Below are 17400 nucleotides of genomic sequence, written 5' to 3'. Positions count from 1 at the left end.
GGACCCCAGGCACACGGACACATGATCCGACTCACTGTGCCGAACGTCGTGCGCGAGCTCTCTTTTCTCATTACTTTGTTTACTGCTTTCCTTTCGCACTAGGTCCGCGCACCGCACTTCTCTATGCTCCTTTTCCCTCTTTTCTCCTCTCGCTCTCTAAAGCCCTCGCCACTTCCGGCGCGCTGCGCGCGCCCGCTCAATTCTCTCTTTTGACAGAATGAACTGGACCTTGTTACCGAAAAGACGTGTGTCCGTCTCGTTTACCACGGCTCTACAAAGGTATTCGAGAAATCTGCAGAGTACGATCAACCTCTTTATGTGGCTTTCACAGATTACTAAAAGGCATTTGATTCAGTAGAGACACCAGCAGTCGTAAAGGCTTTACGTAATCGGAGTACAGGAGGCTTACGTAAATATCTTGGAAAATGTCTACAAAGATTCCACAGCTACAATGATTCTCCACAAGAAAAGCAGAAAGATACCTAAGAGGTCTGTTAGAAAAGTATCCGACCTTTGGCCAAAAAAAAAAAAAAGCTGGCATAACTGGAGCGTTGGAAACCTAATCACCCCCAAAGTAGTCTCCTTGGGACTCCACACACTTCTCCCAAGGGTGCTGCCATTGTTGGAAGCATTCCGAGAAGGCCTCTTTCGGAATGGAGTTTAGCTCAGCTGTCATTACAGCCATAATGTCCTCTCTTGTCTGAAATCGCGCTCCTTTCAATGACCTCTTGATTTTGGGAAACAGCCAGAAGTAGGAGGGGGTCATATCAGGAGAGTAAGGAGTCTGTTGAAGTACAGGAGTCCGGTTTTTCGCCAAAAAAGTCTGAATCAAGTGCGAGGAATGTGCAGAAGCATTGTGGTGATGGATGCGCCAATTTCCTGTTGACCACAACTCCGGTCTCTTGCGCCGCACAGCATCACGTAGGCGACGGAGGACATCCCTGTAGTACTCTTTGGCGATTGTTTGACCCTGTGGTGCATACTCGTGGTGTACCACACCGCGGGAGTCAAAGAAAGTAGTCAGCATCAGTTTGACGTTGCTGCGCACTTGGCGGGCCTTCTTTGGTCTTGGTGACGTGGAATGTTTCCACTGTGGCGACTGGGATTTGGTTTCCGGGTCGTATCCGTACACCCAAGGCTCGTCACCAGTGATTATGGTGTTCATGAAGTCGGGTCACTGTTTGTGGAATCCAGCATGTCCTGTGAGACTTCAACACGAAGTTGCTTTTGCTCCACCATGGGCAGCTCCGGCACGAATTTCGCCGCAACTCTCTTCATGGCCAAATCTTCGGTCATAATGGAATGTGCAGAAAAAGTGCTGATGCCCACCTTTTCCGCAATTTCTCGGATAATAACATGACGGTCCCGCATCACCACAGCGTTCTAATCAGTACGCCATTTATCGCCATGATCGTTCACATAAAAAGGGGGGCGGCGTGTTGGTGGCCATCAATAAAACTATTCCTTCTTTTCTCGTTGACACTGACACTGCTCTTGAGGTAGTTTGGGTGGCTTGTCCTACATTATACGGGAAGTTACTGATGGGTGTGTGTTATCGCCCACCTGCCACTGACCGCTTGTTCGTGTCTGATCTTCATAAAAGTATTACCAGGGCCCTTGAACAGTTTCCCACTAATAAAATATACCTATTTGGGGATTTTAATTTCCCTGACATTAATTGGTCTCGCTTGTCTTCATCGAGCACTGATTCAGGTGATTTTATTGAGCTGTGTTTAGAGTTCAATCTTACGCAAATTGTTTCTGAGCCTACCCGCGGTACTAACATATTAGATCTTATTCTCACAACAGAGCCACATAGCATAAGCCCTGTAATACAACTTGATGGATTTAGTGACCATAACCTACTGCAGTTCTCAATTTATATTCCACTGAAATTCGCTGGTGCTGAACGTAAGATTATAAGGGATTATAACAAAGCTAATTACGAACAAATGAACAATGAACTTGAGGTTTTCCTTCAGGGAACGTTTCTTCCATCATTTACAAATAATTCTGTTGAAGTGAATTGGAATTCATTTAGAAATATTATTTCACTCCTAGTAGACAAATATGTGCCAATACTCACTATATCTAATGACAAACGTAACCCATGGTTTAATAATTCACTTAGATCACTCCGAAATAAAAAGAAAAGGTTATACGCTTCTGCTAAACGGCTATCGTGTCCCTCGGCATGGTCTAAATATAAGGATTGTTTAAAATCTTACTGCCTAGCAATATGTGAAGCCAAAAAGAAGTATTTTTCCAAAGATCTGTCCTCACTTCTACACACTAACCCTAGAAAGTTTTGGCAAGCTATCTCTACTGATCGTGGCAGTAATACAGTAACATTACATGACGCTGACAATGTTCCTGTCCCTGCATCTGAGTGTGCTTCAACTTTCAATTCGTTCTTTAGCTCTGTGTTCACCAATGAAGACTGCTCTTCCATTCCCTGTGTCTCCGACCTTCATTATCGCTTCATGTCCCCTATAAATATTAGTGTTGAAGGCATTTCAAAACTAATACGCGATCTAAAGGTGTCTACATCATGTGGCATTGACAATATTAATTCTAAAATTCTAAAGAACACGTCAGCTATATCCAGTCAGATTTTGTGCTACATCTTTCAGCAGTCTTTATCAACAGGTCTTCTACCTGCTGACTGGAAGATAGCCAAAGTTATTCCTATATTCAAAGATGGAAACAGGCACTCACCTGGTAACTACCGCCCCATTTCACTAACATGCATTTGTTGTAAGCTTCTCGAGCACATCATTGCCTCCCATTTATCCCATCATCTTGAATCTAATAACTTTTTCTTTCAAAATCAACATGGTTTCCGTAAAGCGTTGTCTTGTGACACCCAACTTTTGGAATTTACATCAGATTTACATTATGGCATGAATAACAGCAAAATGATTGATTGCATCTTTCTCGACTATGCAAAAGCATTTGACAGAGTGGCTCACTGTCGTCTAATAGCTAAATTAAGTGCTCTTAAGATTGACTCATTAACATTATCTTGGCTTCGCAATTTCTTATCTAATCGGCACCAGTTTGTATTTGTGAATAACTTTAACTCCTCCACGTCTGTTGTAACATCAGGTGTACCCCAGGGTAGTGTGCTAGGCCCTCTTCTTTTCCTAATCTTTATAAATGATTTACCGAGCAACATTTCCTCCTGCATACGACTCTTTGCGGATGATTGCGTCATTTACAGAACAATTAACTGTCATAAGGATCACCTAACTTTGCAAAATGACCTTCACCTAGTTAATCAGTGGTGCGACCGTTGGCAAATGACACTTAACACATCTAAGTGCTGCGTTCTTTCCTTCACTCGTACGAAATCATATCCTAATTTCCCTTACAAAATCTGCTCATCGGAAGTTCCCCGTGACTCTACTTACAAATATCTTGGCGTTCATTTTTCTACTAACCTAGCCTGGAGCTTTCACATCGAGAAAATATGCGCTAAAGCTAACAGAACGTTAGGGTTTTTACGTCGTCATCTGCACCTCTCGCCATCTACCATCCGTCAACAGGCCTACCAAACTTTTGTACGCCCTCAACTTGAATACGCTTCTTCGATCTGGTCTCCTCATCAACAATACCTAATAGATAAATTGGAATCCATCCAAAATCGTGCTGCCCGCTTTATAACTTCTAACTACAGTCGTCAATCTAGCATTACCCAAATTAAACGCGATGTTCTCCTGCCGGACTTGGATTCCCGCCGCTCCGTTGCTCTCCTATGCCTCTTTCATAAATACTACTATAACTCATGGTCCAGCCGCCTGTCGCTTGAAACTCCTTCTCGCACATCTACTCGACTTCATAATCATCTCAGTTTCAGGCGCATTTTTGGCCGCACACAGTCATTCAATAACTCTGCATTACCGCGCGCCATCGCACTATGGAATAGCCTTCCAAATAATATTGTTTCAATAAAAGATCCTGCGAAATTTCGTGAACATTTGGAACTTCACATGTTCTTTTGACTTTTTTGTACGACTTTCTATTGTATTCGCCTTTGTATTGTTTTTGGACTTTGTTTTCCATTGTATTTCCTTGAATTTGTATGTATTTTTCCAATGTTTAACAGTGTTCTTTTTTTTTCCAATGTACAAACGTATTTGTTTCTCTTACTATGCAGTTCCCTTCTTTGAGTTAATTATTTGTCATTTTTCTGTAACCCCCCCCCTACTCAATGCTCCTCCGAGCCTGTAGGGTAAACTGAATAAATAAATAAATTCACTTCGGCGATGACCTGGTCATTTCGACATGTTGATGGCCGACCGGAGCATGGCTCGCTCTCCACCGATGTGCAGCCGTCTTTAAATCGGTTATACCACTCCTTAATCTGTGTTTTGCTCATAGCATCGTCACCAAAGGCCGTCTGAATCTTTCTAATGGTTTCCACTTGGCTGTCGCCCAGTTTCTGGCAAAATTTGATGCAGTAGTGCTGCTGCAGTCGCTCCGCCATTTTCCTTGCAATAAAAAAACGACGAGAGCACTGCGCACTATATACCTCACAAACCGTTGCTCAAACGCTGCGTCCCAGCGACTGACGCTATCGGCAGGCGGGAAAAAATTCGCGCATGCGCACGAAGGTTCAAGGTCGGTTGATGCAAGCACGCTTGTTTCATATCCATCAGGTGTTCGCAAAAAATAAAAATAAGGACGGATACTTTTCTAACAGACTTCGTATGAAGAAAGGGGTCATCCAAGGGGACACAATCTTTCCAATGTTATTCACTGCATGCTTGGAAGAAGTATTCAAGCTGCTAAGAGATTTATTAGCAACGGGGGCAGGCGAATAGGTAGCAGTCAGAAAGTTCGGCAAGGACAGCAACCACGAGCTCATGCCGGTAGCGATGGTGCTGTGGCGCAGGCAGGCTACTCTTCTTCGTCACAATCGCCCTCCGCAGAAAAAGGCGCCATCCTGGCGGCTTAAGGCGAACAAACTACTATTGGGTCGTAGTACTACTTAATGCGAGACGTGGACAAGTTCGCGGCCGCGATGGCGTAGATCCGTCGATGGCGTGAGGGGCTCTACGATGTAATTGACGGAGGACGTTTGCTCCAGGACGCGGTAGGGTCCTGGGTATTTTGCGACAAGTTTTGCGGAAAGGCCGGGTGTGGTAGCGGGTACCCGAAGCCATACGAGAGAACCAGGAGAAAAAGTTGGTGCAGAACGGTCGGCAGGTTGACGGGATTGCTGCTGCCACTGGTCCTCGGTGGAAAAAGAGCGGGCAAGCTGGCGGCATTCCTCGGTATGACGAGCAGCTTCAGATAGCGGAGTACTTTCGGACGCGTCAGGTGTATATGAAAGAATGGTATCGAGCGTAGAAGGTTCTCGTCCGTATAGGAGAAAGTAAGGGGAAAATCCAGTAGCTGCTTGGGCCGCAGTATTGTACGCATACGGCACGAAAGGGAGAAACTTGGTCCCAGTTTGAATGATCCGAGGCGACGTATACATCGAGAGCATATCGCCAAGAGTACGGTTGAAGCGCTCGGTCATGCCGTTAGTTTGCGGATGGTACGCTGTACTGGTGCGGTGGACAATTCGGCATTCGTTGAGTAGTGCCTTCAAAGCATCGGAAAGAAAGGCGCGGCCTCTATCGCTCAGAAGTTCGCGAGGGGCACCGTGGCGAAGAATGAAATGTAACAGAAACAATTCAACGTCGTGGGCGGTGACAGTCGGCAAAGCGGCTGTTTCAGCATAGCGGGTCAAGTGATCTACTGCAACAATAATCCAGCGGTTGCCTGCTGGAGTGGAGGGTAGCAGTCCGTATATGTCTATACCAACACGATCAAAGGGCCTACTAGGGCAGGGAAGGGGTTGTGTCGGGTAGACTTGTCCGGAAATTAAGTTTCGGCGTTGGCACTGAGCACAGGATCGAATGAACTTTCGGACGTAGTTATACATGCCGTGCCAATAAAATCGGATGCGCAGTCGAGCATAGGTTTTGAAGAGGCCGGCATGCGCGCACTGAGGGTCTGCGTGGAAAGCGTCGCAGATAAGGTCACGGAGATGGCGGGGTATCACAAGAAGCCACTTGCAACCGTCAGAAAAGTAATTACGACGATAAAGAAGGCCGTCGCGAATGCAGAAGTGGGTAGCCTGGCGGCGAAAAGCGCGAGATGAAGAGGTGGATGGATCAGAAAGGATGCTGATGAGAGAACTGATCCAGGGATCCTTGCACTGCTCCGACGGCATGTTGTGCAGTGCATATGGTTCAAGGGTGGATAGACAAGCGCAGTCAGCGGAGATCGGTGAGCGAGAAAGGGCGCCAGCGTCCGTGTGTTTGCGGCCGGAACGGTGAAGAACGTGGATGTCGTACTCCTGTAGCTTAAGGGCCCAGCGAGCAAGTTGGCCAGATGGGTCCTTAAGGGTAGACAGCCAACAAAGGGCGTGATGGTCAGTGACGACATCGAAAGGGTGACCATACAAATAAGGACGGAATTTTCCAAGGGCCCAAATAATGGCTAAACACTTTTTCTCTGTAACAGAGTAATTAGCCTCAGCCTTTGTTAAGTTCGGCTAGCATAGGCAACGACATATTCATCGAACCCCGCTTTTCGTTGCACGAGTACGGCGCCGAGTTCGACGCCGCTGGCATCGGTGTGGACCTTTGCGGGCGCTGCAGGTTCGAAGTGGCGGAGGATAGGTGGCGAGGTTAGCAGGTGGCGTAATTTCGTGAAGGCGTCATCACAGGCGGGCGACCAATCGGAAAGGTCTCCACTCAGAAGGGCTGTCAGGGGTGCACTTATGGAAGCGAAATTTCGAATGAAACGTCGGAAATAGGAGCATAAACCAAGGAAACTTTGAAGCTTCTTTAACTTCTTTGGTTGTGGAAAGTCGGTGACAGCGCGGAGCTTGGCTGGATCTGGAAGGACACCGTCTCGCGATACGACATGGCCAGGAATAGTGAGCTTTCGAGCGCCGAAACGCATTTTTTAAAGTTGAAGTCCCGCGTCAGTAAGGCATTTCAGAACGTGCTCGAGACGGCTGAGATATGTTCGGAAATCAGCGGAAAAGACAACTACGTCATCCAGGTAGCATAGACATGTGTTCCATTTGAGGTCGCGTAAAATATTATCCATCACTCGCCGTGGTTGCTCAGTGGCTATGGTGTTGGGCTGCTGAGCACGAGGTCGCGGGATCGAATCCCGGCCACGGCGGCCGCATTTCGATGGGGGCGAAATGCGAAAACACCCGTGTGCTTAGATTTAGGTGCACGTTAAAGAACCCCAGGTGGTCAAAATTTCCGGAGTCCTCCACTACGGCGTGCCTCATAATCAGAAAGTGGTTTTGGCACGTAAAACCCCAAATAGTATTATTATTAAAATATTATCCATCATTCTCTCAAAAGTGGCTGGAGCGTTACACAGGCCGAAAGGCATTACGATGAATTCGTATAATTCGCCAGTTGTTACAAATGCTGTTTTAGGTCGATCAGATGGTGCCAAAGGGACTTGCCAGTATCCGGAACGTAAGTCCAGCGAAGAAAAGAAGTGCGCTCCCTGCAAACAGTCGAGGGCGTCGTCGATGCGCGGTAACGGGTAAAAGTCCTTGCGCGTTATCTTGTTCAGACGTAGGTAGTCGACGCAGAATCGAAAAGAGCCATCCTTTTTCTTAACGAGAACGACCGGTGACGCCCAGGGACTGTTGTAAGGCTGCACAACGCCACGCTTGAGCATGTCAGCAACCTGGTGGTCAATGACACGACGCTCAGAGGCGGATACTCGGTAAGGGTGCTGCCGTAAAGGTGCATGACTGCCGGTATCCATCAGGTGAAAAACGGTCAATGTGCGGCCCAAACCGGAAGCATGACTGTCGAAAGAAGCGCTTAACTCCTGCAGGAGAGCGATAAGCTGGCTTCGTTTTGAAGATGACGTTCCATCGTCGATGGAGCAGTGGAAAGCGTCGAGGAGTGACTGATCAACCGCAGGGTCACAAGTAAGTGCGCCAACGTCCGCAGAAGTAGAAACGGCAGGAGCGTCAAAGATGCAAAAGGTGTCGACTGGTTGAACGAGGCCTAGTCATTCACCATGAAAGAAAGGTAAAGGGCAGGCCGTGGGATCGTGTTTGCAATGAATTACATCGCTAGGCGCCGCGGAAAGGTCTGAAATTTCAATCCGAACGCCGTTTTCCCTTCTCCTGGAGGCCGCTGCGCACCAAGCCTGACCATAGAGAATGGCCTGACGGTGACTTAATCGTACCCCTGCGCCTACGTACTCGGGCCCGCAGTGCGACGTCGCTCGTGGTGACACGTGACTTCGAATATTATTCAAGGCACCATATGTTATTTTTGTGATCTGTTGCTTGAATTGAACAAGTTTAGAGAAATAATAAAACACACAAGCGGAATGTCTGTGTGTTTTTTTGCTTTACTTCGCACCGAAGCAAGAGGGATGTAGTTCCGCTTCGTCTGTTTGTTCCCACGGTCGTGCAGTCACGTGCGCAGGTACCGAAACTATGCCATTTTCTACCGTGTTCCAGCGCGTGATCATGCTCTGCGACCCGCTTGTTCTGCCTCAGTATTCGTGTAGCACTGAATTATGTCGCGTTATGTGTCCTTGTGCACAGCGCGCAATATCGTGCGCTGCGCGAAACGATAATAGCTCGCGCACAACGCCGCCAGCGGAAATGCGCAGCGCCGAAAAAAAGAAAAGTAAAGCGAGGAGGAAAAAATTTGAAAGCGGGGCCCGTGACGGAAGTGTCACGCGATCCTCGAGGTCCGGCCTGGGAGAACATAAAGCCCCTGCATCTACGCGCCACCGCCGGCCAGGAGAGCGGCCAGGATGCAGTGGAGCTCGCCTGCTGAAATCATGGGTTCGCGGCACTGAAATATTTCTATCTCGGCTATTAATGAGCCGATTTGAAAAATTTTTGCGGCAGAACGCCCCCTAGACGGCACGTAACAACTTCCAGCGTATAACCAAAATTTGCTATGGGGCCTGGCGAGGGGCCCTTTAACCGAGAGAAAAAAATGGAGCTGGGCAGGCCATGTAATGCGTACGTTGGATAACTGGTGGACCATTAGGGTTAGAGTATGGGTGCCAAGAGAAGTGAGTCGAGGATGGCAGGAGACTATAGGTGGGGTGATTTCATTAGGAAATTCGCAGGCACAAGTCGGAATAGGTTGGCGCAGGAAGGGGTAATTGGAGATGGCAGGGAGAGGCTTTTGCCCTGCAGTGGTCATAAAAATAGGCTGATGATGTCTGCCTCTCCTAGGAACGCTTCTGCGAAAATACCACGTTCGCAACTTTTTTCCTAAATGAAACAACTGTATGTAAAAAAAAAAAGGTGCCCTGTATATACATGCATACATCTTGTGAGCAAGATATATTTTATCTGGAACACAGGTAGCAGAGTGGGATCTGGAGGGCCCGCTACCCATGCACGCCACTCGTACGTCGGCCTCGCAACATTCAAAACGAGAAACATGAAGAGGCAGCGCTAGAGGGAACGTTCTTGTACCTCACGAGTTCTCTGATGTCTGAGACATGTCGAGCAGTCCGTAGAATGATTTCTAACTACTGGAGTGCAGACGCCGGCCGCATCTCGAGTGCGCCTGTCCCCTCCCAAAATATAGGATTGTCACCTGACCAGCCACAAGTGTTTTTTCCTTCAGTGTGCCATTTGCAATTTCTCCCTAAATCTGCACATAAGCTGCATCGCAAGCGCTTTGTTGCACGTTTACCACATCACACAAATGAAGTGTTACAAATAAGTTATTTCCTAATTCATCCAGACTTCCACATATTGCTTTGCTGTTTGTATGCCAATAATGTGCTCCACAAGTAAATCATTCGCAACATAAACCTTTCAGAAGTTAAAAGTATGAAATCTTATATAAAGCCTTTTATTAAAATCCAATCATGCGGTGCGGTGGCATATCGCTACATCATTTTCATATCGTATTTTAATGCGAATAGCATTCTTGGCATTGTCGGACCAGTTTTCTTTCCAACAAACCACCATTTTTGTGGGCAAATGCCAAAGGTTGTGCAATATAAAAATCTAGGCCTAATCTCTATCACTGCGCTCAATAAGAAAATCTGAACATTTTCCCCCATTTTAGTCTCAAAAGAATGACATTCCAAAACTGGGATAGCCATCGCCGACGAATTCTGGCCATATTTTCGCATACAGTTTGAAAAATGTCAAATCAAAAGCAGTCGCTGCTCATGATAAACAATTGTCGGGGATCATTTATGAAGCAGACGATACCAGACAAAAGGTGTATGCAGTAATGCTTGATAGTTCCGTTGCAGCAATGAATAAAGTTTCGCATTGCAGCATTGTGCCTTCTTTTCTCCAAATAGTCGCGACTCGAAATCCAGTTTAGACAATAGAAAAGCTAACACTTGGCTCCCAAGCAGACTGACTACCTGCTATTGTGGGCCTTCCCATTTGATCCTCATCACGGTGTTGATGAGAATGGGAATGATTGCCGAACAGCTATTGGCATGTCTGAATTTCAGGTCTTTATTCTCCAGGCGTTCCACTTTATTTCAATTTTTTTCATTCTTTTTTTTAATGGTAGTTGTGAATAAGCAGTGCACAAACCAGTGCGTCCAGTAATTGCAGTCACTGTGGGCAGCCAGTAGCTCGATGGTGGTGTGTTCAAGCATAAATGGCATTAGCAAGGGACTTCAGCATTGCAATCACTAGCAAATCTTGGCCTTGTGGTCAACCGCCTCTGTGGTTTTGAAATCCTCTGGGTGCCAGTGTTCCGCTGCTTTTGTACTTATTTTACCATAAGTATGATTCAATGTCCAAAAGCAACACACAAGATATTAGGGTTGCCACAGTCGAAGGCTCCCGATTGATTTCAACACCCTGGGGTTCTAATGAGCACCTTAACTCAAGCGATTGTTTTTGCATTTTGGCCTCCTAATGCTGTCACCGTGGCCGCAAATCGAATCCACGAGGCTCGGCAGCAAAAAGCTTGATTTACATTACAGTGAAACCTCATTAAACCATAGTTGGCCGAAGCTCGGAAAAAGTATGTACTAAACAGTAGTACTGCTTAACCGAAATAGTGCAAGATTGCCCACTTACCTGTCAAACGGAACTACGAGTGAATGCGATGAAAAGGGAAATAATGCAGTATTTATGCACTTCGCGCGACAAAAGCATGTTACTTTCATCTGATGCTGCGGGGAGCTAGCTGCAACGACGACGGCCTCAAACTCACTCAAGCTACAAGCCAGCTTTTTCGCCAGCCCCCTCCTCTCGGCAAACACTTGCATGAGGCTCACGTAATGCGCAACATGTGCCACTGCCGAGCCTGAATCAGCCGTGCTGTCGTTTTCCATGTTGTCCTCACCACTGTCATTGGAGACACTTCGGCAATAACAGAGGCAACGACGGCAATAAGTCGAACCTCGTAGCCGACATATTTGCAGTCGCAGCAGCATTGCCTACCAACTTCTTCGCGTTTCCAAATGCCACATACCAAAGTCAACGGTAGATCCCTCTCACGTGCCAGCGGCGACTTCTTCGTGCCACGTTCGATAGCATGAACGATGTCCAACTTTTCTTCTATGCTGAGCGTCCGGTTTTTGTCCTAGCTTGCCTGACACCACAACACAGGCTACAACGCTCAGACTCTGGCACGGCACCAAAGTGATGTTGATGTTGCTTCACCCTTCCAAGCGCCCACTGCGTTTACGCTTGGAGGCCATTCTGATCTATTAGGCTTGTTGTTCTGCTGGGCCGACGTACCACCATGATTTTATGACAAAAAGTGGAAACACTATGCGTTAACTGATACATATGCAATAAGCTGGTACAGTTTATGCGGATACAAAACGCATTACGTCCAATGGCCGCTGATTCGATAATTTCACTTTACTACTTTTAAAATGAAACTACTGTTTAAGCGGGTACAGTTTAACGAGGTTTTACTGTATGTGCTTTCATGACAAAGAAACACTGGAAATACATTATGTACACTTTATTTATATATGCATTTCCATATAGCCATATGGGAAACATGTCTGCATATTATGCCGGTACACATTCCAAAAAAAGGAAATACACTGTTCCCTTTTAACAATGATCCCCGAGAGTACAAAATGGTCACTTTATTCCGTCATGTACCTTAAGAATATAGGAAATAATTAACAGTAAACTGCATTTGTAGAAACCAGGCTCTCGCACCTCCTTGCCAACTTTTCAAAATACCCAAGGCTGGAAATGGTAATACTTGGGCAAGTTTTGGCATTCTTTAGCCAATTTATATGGTAAACATGACATAAGAAAACATACAAAGTTTTCCAGTGCAGCAAAATGTGCTCTCACAGCATTCAGGCACATGACCTTTGGGTTAAAAGGCAGTGAGTACAGTAGGGTACGGTCAACAGATGGTCAGGTCGCATTGATCCTGATTGTTCATCTTTCAAGGACGGGAAAGACATGTCAAACAGTAGTGGCAAAGAGATGGGGCTACCATGCTACTAGATGCATGGCAGCCCATTTGCTTTTAACAAAGGCAAGGAGGATAGGTTATACATAAATGCAGAGTTCATAGGAAAAATAATCTGGTCCGTGTTGATATCTTTTCAATTTCACTGGAAAACAGACCCAAAACGTATATTTGTGCCAGTACCAGTTTCTGGCTCTGTTTACTTCAACAGTACTCACATTTGTAACCATAACGCAATAATGGCTGTCATCACTGCTTCCTTTGTTAGAATAGTCAACACAGTAGTTTGTTAAGCAACAACACCCGAAGACCATCTGACAACTGAATTGTAACGGTCTATGTACAACTAACAGGCCTGCTTTCAGCAAGGTATAGTATATCTGATCACAAGAAATCCACAGCTAGACATATGTTGCAGCTTGAGTATATGAACAAAAATGCAGCACTATTGAGCAATTCATACAGGCAGACTATGCAATAATTTGGAGAACTTATGTCTAAAGCATCTTAGTACTCAACAATTATATTAATGAACAGGCAAAACTGATTTCTTTCATGGCAGACATCCAACTACATGTACCACTTAAGACCTACCTCTGCCTTCTGTCTGCGATAAGCAAAAAGTGACTAACCACATTTTTGTAAAACATACAACATATGAAATTAAATGTACTGCAACAACCAGAGCAAAAACATTTGTCAATGCTAACAAAATTTGTTTTTGTACACTGTTCACCCAATTTGGTTGCTCTTTAGTGTAAAATATGAGAACCAGCTAATCAACATCTTCAGTTCTGGAACAGGCAAAGAAAAAATGCGACAGATCTTGAGGCAAGAGGTCAAGGAACTAAGGAACACGCTATCACTTCTGGGAATAAGTAAACAAAATAACTATACTTTGTTCAGGAGTTTGACAAAGTATGTTATAGATAACCATGACTAACTCAATATAGTGTGAGCAGGCTTTTGTGTCTGTTGCAGGAAATAGTAGTTGTTCCCATATCTATATTCACTCCAGGCCACTGATATAAGTACAGCAATTCACAGGATCATGTAAAATTGACTTCCAATTGAGAGAACTTTGTCAATACTTAAACTGATGTTGCTGTCCATAACAGCTGTGCTTCTATAAAAGAAAGCCAAGTTGTTCTTGCCATTTACCGGTTGAAAATGACAGCCAATAATCTTGAAGGCTCCTTGGTACACAGCACACCTCCCATTGCCATAAAAACATTGGAAATGAAGTGGTGTGCATCAGGTAGCACACAGATGCATGCACATATAACAGATTCATAAAACAAAGACTCAACAGCAGTGGCCACAGGGAGCACAGCAAATACACAGGTGACAATAGGGGACTGACGATGAATGCTAACGGCACTCCTCAGCCGAGCCCTCACGTGAAGAGTCCCTGTCATCCTCTGCAATGAGAGGTACCGGCTGCTGGGACTCCGACTTGGCCACAAATGTGGTCCACTCATTGGTACGGACATCGAGAAATTCAACAGTGTTGAGGAAAGCCTTGCCATTGAAGCCACCCACAGCAAAGAGCCGGCCGCCTACTACAGCAACGCCCACGTTAGCACGGCAGCTGGTCAATGAAGGGCCTGGGCTCCAATTGTTGGTCTGTGCATCATACACTTCGACACTGCAGAGGGAGCGCACCCCGTCATGGCCACCAACTGCGTAAAGCTTGCCTGCACAAAAAAGTAAGAGAGGGGTACTCCCACCAATTCTTAATATAAAAAAATGTGGGGGCACATTTAAGAAGCTGAAAAGACTACTAATGACTGGTACAGCAACCACAAGAAAACTGGCTATCACACCATCCACATTGTCTTGTTCGTCATTCGATGTGTTTGCCAAGCTGCTAACCCTGAAATGCAAACCTACACTTGGAACATGTCACTTCAATTTCATAAACCAACAAGAAACTGAAGCTTCAGTAACAATACCAGGAATTCTGACTTTTAGCAGATAATAAAGAAAATTTTATTAAAAAGAAACCTTCATAACGACCCAAGAAAGAAATTAAGGGTCTTGCTTGAAAAATTATTTGTTCCTGCAGGTACCATCCTGGTCAATGAGTTGTAATATAGGATTCCTAATAAATACTTGTCACACAGGCACTTCACAAGCTGTGCCAGTGGACCTTGTGGTTTCTCAAGCTATATAACTCACAGTTGTTGTTGCAACACAGCAAAACTAATGGCCACGAAGCAAGATTATAAGGAGCGCTGACTCGGGCATCTAGCAATGCATTCATTTTCTGCCCTATATTTCACACCTACATCACATGCTCCGTTTCAGCTGTGCTTTTACCCTTCACTCCAACTCCTTGTGTGTTTGTAGCTTTACCCACACTTCCATCTAATCCCTCTCCCGGAAGTTACATTTTTAGTGCAGCATGACAACCGAAAGTGATAAGGCTGCTGACAGCTGCTTTTGTGGCCAGGAGCGAGAGCTTGCGTGCGACTCAAGCATAGTCTGCTTAATAATAATAATAATAAAAAAAACACTGACTGTGGCGGGAAGCCATTGTCCGCTTGGGACATTGCCCGTAAATGCCTTAATGGGAAGACTCAATTGTTCTTTCCTTAACCCTTTCAGGGTCAATGACGTAAATATACAGCGCTGCGAACAAGTTCAATATGTTCAATGCCATATACAGTCGCCGACCGATTTTCCGGACTCCAAAAATTCGGACATGCCCGATTATTCGGTCAGCTTCGCGGCACCGCCATTCTCCCCATAGACCATAATGTATAACAACTGCCGAAAGTTCGGACACCTTGCAACCTCTCGTCTGATTTTTCGGACACTCCTTGAGCCAACTCGGTCGAGAGCACCATGCACCGACTCTGACCGGTGCATGGTTCCATACATCGTTCGACTTGCTGAACGCCATGTTTGTTTTGAACAGAGCTTCCTTGCTGCCCCACGAAGTGGCGCTACTGGAAATCCCCGCTCATCATCATCGTTTCTGCCTGGTTAGAGTGGCTCTGCAGCAGTTCCGGTTTCAGCTTAGTAAGCCATGTCAAGACAATCCAGCAGCTTATTTGTTTCTTCGCGCACGACGCTGCGAGCAGGCCACGTTTTTCGTTTGTGCGCTGTGTCGAGGTTTCGGTGATCCAACGCGGTGTACGGAAACATCGCGTCAAGTGTCTAATGGCGCCGACAGTGCCCGCACAGACTTCGCTGGGGAATGCCGGCTAGCGGGTGCCGGGAGGCCTAAGTCGCCTTCCGATGTGCGCCCCACCTGACGCGGAAAATGTTCTTCCGAGACCTGCGCAGTGGTTGCATTGCGGTTCCGGACACCGTCTCATTTGGCAGTTTCATAGGTGCTGACACTGCTGTATTGACATGCGCAGAACTCGCCGACGGCAAGATCATTCGTCAGGTTTCTGCTGCACCGCCGGACGATGACTCAGAGTCGGAAGATTACTCACCATGTGCTATGCTGCCGTCGCATGTGGAGCGTGTACAAGCAGTGACTGTGCTATCAGCCGCTAATAGTGACTGTACGACCCTCTCCGAGATTCACGCTTATCTGATTGCGCGTAAACGGAACAGCGTACAACGGCGCATTCACGCTTTCTTCCAAGCCTACTGCCAAGCCCGAATAAGTGCGTGGAAATAAAGGATTTCATTTTTTTTTCTTAATTTGCTTTTTCGGACACCTGTTTATTCGGACATTTTCGCAGTCCCCGTGAGGTCCGAATAAACGGTCGGCGACTGTATTTACGCCACCATCTGTACGTTTAAAATGCGCACCAATTTCCTAACTTTCTCTTTTTTGCCACTATGTGGGAATACAGGGAATCTTTTCGCGTGCCTCCCTCTCTCGGTTTTTGTTGTATGGTTTGTTTTAGAGCTAGTTTGCTCCCATGCGCCTATATAGTACTACCGCTCGTGCATTGGAGCGCACGTGGGGGGGCGGAGGTTTGGGTTTTGTTCAGCGGCGGTTTCGGCTTCTTGCGTTTGCATAACTGATGGCTATCTTGTTACTAATCGCTCAAAGGGCAACCACTTGTTTCTCGCTCGTTAAGTGCTCAAAGGGCTTCCCATGCGTAAGCATAGAAAGGATGCCGCCGTGCATGCTTTCCGTTGCTTTGTTTTTGGGGGGGGGGACTTGTGAGAACTAATTGCCTCTGGTTGGTGATAAGATGAAGATTAGCGGAAGTTTGTCACACGTTTTGCTTTTTTGACAGGCACACAACCACACAATTTTTTTGAGTGTGCGCACCTACGCAGTTTGATTATGCTCTGGATGTACATATTAGTGTAAGAGCAGGAACATTTGAGTCTTGCTAAATAATCTCGTGTGTGCAATTTCAAAGCCTTGGACTATGTGTATAACAATTAATCAAATTTATTAATCTTATAAGTTTATTTCCTTTCTTTATTGTTATTCATGCATGAAGAGTACATATATACCAAAGCAAAATATTGTTTTCTCACTTTACGGTCACCCTAGAAAAGTTACGATAAATTTTTTTCGAAACAAGTCCCTAAGAAGAATTGGAATCTGCAATAAGAAAAATTGACCCTGGGCGGGTGCATATGGCGAAAAAAATAGGCCCTCAAAGGGTTTAAAGGTAAGTGGCAGTGAGTTTTGTCTTGATGTGCAAGTATTACAAGGAAACCATGTACCACTTCCACTAATTATTTTACTATAGTGACCATAGCAAAGAATCTCATAGCACGAACAGAAGTGCTTGACCTCTTGGCTGGGTAGGTGGATGGCGAATGCGATAGGTCCAGCCCATGCCATTTTTCCTCATGCTTCATACACTTTTTTGCTGAGCTGCTGTAAACATGAAGCTAAGAGCAGCAAAATTTTTCATAAGGTACTTAATTTGATGCTTGGGCATTGGCTACTAATGTGGCTTACAAGCGGTCACTTAATGCAGTTTGCTTGCAATTGCACTAGTTTGAATGCCTGCCATCT

The 17400-nt window shown here is 45.8% G+C and overlaps 1 protein-coding gene across 7 annotated transcripts in view; it reads right to left on the bottom strand.

Annotated features, from left to right (window-relative positions):
- Positions 1-11963: 11963 nt before the first annotated feature.
- LOC135906166 (influenza virus NS1A-binding protein homolog B-like) overlaps positions 11964-17400 on the bottom strand; it is a 92597-nt gene continuing 87160 nt past the window's right edge. For all 7 annotated transcript variants that reach the window (XM_065437414.2, XM_065437415.2, XM_065437413.1 and 4 more), the window contains one exon: positions 11964-14146. In XM_065437414.2, coding sequence (XP_065293486.1) covers positions 13821-14146 — 326 coding nt within the window. In that variant the 3' untranslated portion in view covers positions 11964-13820. The remainder of the gene's footprint in view (positions 14147-17400) is intronic.

This window comes from Dermacentor albipictus, chromosome 1 (assembly GCF_038994185.2).
Source record: "Dermacentor albipictus isolate Rhodes 1998 colony chromosome 1, USDA_Dalb.pri_finalv2, whole genome shotgun sequence".
Lineage (NCBI taxonomy): Eukaryota > Metazoa > Arthropoda > Arachnida > Ixodida > Ixodidae > Dermacentor > Dermacentor albipictus.
The sequence above is the reverse complement of the archived record's forward strand: the minus strand, read 5'-3'. Positions and strand labels throughout refer to the sequence as shown.